Here is a 1,821-nt window from a genome sequence, read left to right on the forward strand (position 1 = left end):
AGCAAAAATAATTTAAAAGAATGTAGCGAATAATATTTGTAACACTCATGATAACTAAAACAAAGCAATTTGCAATTACAAATAATACGACTGTTGAACAAGTTATATTAGCAAAACACATATTAGTAATTTATTTTGCTTTCTCTTGTTTTGCTGGCTCGTATTTCAGCCACGCTATTTCCACATTAGTTCACTTTGACATTCTCCTTGTTATTTTATTTTGGGCCTTGGCCTCTTATATATATGCAATTTTAAGCAGTAAAAAAAATGCAATTTTAAACTTCCAGTCATTTATGTTGTATATGCGACGGAATCATCACCACCGTCCACCTGTAATTTCACCAACCACAACCACAAACAATCCCATTCTCCCCCTCTTTTTTTTTTATCCATAACCGACAACATAAATTAAAAAAAAAAAAAACAAAAGCTGTCTACAAAAATTTTTTTAAAAAAAAAAGGAAAATAAAGCTGTAACATATAGATATAGATATGTTCATGTCAGTATAAAGAATTTATTGGTGAGTGATCGTAAGAACTTTATCAAGTGCTTTAAGAAACCATGAGACATATTCTGATTTCACATTCGACTCACTTAAATTTTTCTCGATTAAAAAAAAAAAAGATATGCTCATCTCACTGTTCTTCTTCAGTACTGTATTTCACTACACCGGTAAAAAAAATGACTAATAATCCTGAACCCTAACAGAAGCGTGTGTAATCACTCGTGTGATTACCCATGGGAGGAATCTGGAAGTGCCAGAGCCTCCCAACACTTTTGACCAAGTGCTTCCTACACAGAAACTCCTCCGCGTAAACCTTCTCCACCTTCCGATCCACATCGTGCAAAAACACGTGTGTCACACCGGATCCTTTTCTGTCCCTCGCCATCACCGCCGCCGAGAATATCGCCGCCATGCGCCCCGGCGCCTCCGCGAAGTACCCCTTCGGCGCGTCGATCATAATCAAATCCCACTCTTTAGCATACACCTCGTCAGGGAGGTTGTGTAGGGCGACCTTGCAACGCTCGTTGCCGCGGAGCGTGGCGGTCGCCGGAAAACACGCGGGTTCGGAGCTGTACGAGGAGAGGAGGCTGTCGGCGTCTCGGAGCTGGGTCCGGTAACGGACCGTGTGGGCCAGGAGGTTCGGCGCGTCCTTGGTGACGATCCCGAACCACTTAGGGTCCTCCTCGAGGAACAGCGTGGTGCCGTGCGGGTTGAGGCTGGCCCACATGAGCGAGTCTCGGCCCAGCCCGAAGACGAGGAAGTTGGCGGGCCGGTGGAGGGCCTGGAGCACGTCGAAGGTTATGGTGATCTCCGAGAGAGATTGTTGAGGGACAACCTGCGAGGTGGCGTAGTGGAGGATGGCCTTGAGTTGCATCGATGTGGGACCGTGGGTGAACTGTTGCTGCTGCATGGTTCTGCTTATGGAACATAGGAAGTTGTTCTCCCAGGTTTGGATCATGCTTGCTATGAAGAGTGTGGCTCCGATGACGCCCAGTATCGCCAATAGCCACACTAGCCATCGGCTCTTCATTCTCTCGTTACCCCTTGTTGGGTTTTAAGATAGAATTTGAGGGGAAGAAGGTGCACATAAATGGCAGAAAATGTTTCTCGGATGTCGCCATCCTCGCAGCACCACGTGGTGCTACAGTGGTCATGACCCAGTCTTCTGTTTCTTTCTTTTTCCTTAACATCTTTGCTGAAATATTATTTTTTATCCTCTTTTATCATCTAATTTATTTTCAGAAAACTTGTTTTAACCTTTATTTTAGTCCTTTCTCACAATTTTTATAAATAGTATTAATTTTTGTCCGGAGTG

The 1,821-nt window shown here is 43.9% G+C and overlaps 1 protein-coding gene across 1 annotated transcript; it reads right to left on the reverse strand.

Annotated features, from left to right (window-relative positions):
- Positions 1-313: 313 nt before the first annotated feature.
- Positions 314-1,821, reverse strand: LOC100786348 (probable methyltransferase At1g27930). The gene has a single exon (XM_006580057.4). It carries the CDS (start codon positions 1,534-1,536, stop codon positions 703-705), a length of 834 nt encoding a protein of 277 aa, XP_006580120.1. The 5' UTR covers positions 1,537-1,821; the 3' UTR covers positions 314-702.

Source organism: Glycine max, chromosome 5 (genome assembly GCF_000004515.6).
Source record: "Glycine max cultivar Williams 82 chromosome 5, Glycine_max_v4.0, whole genome shotgun sequence".
NCBI classification, from domain to species: Eukaryota; Viridiplantae; Streptophyta; class Magnoliopsida; order Fabales; family Fabaceae; genus Glycine; species Glycine max.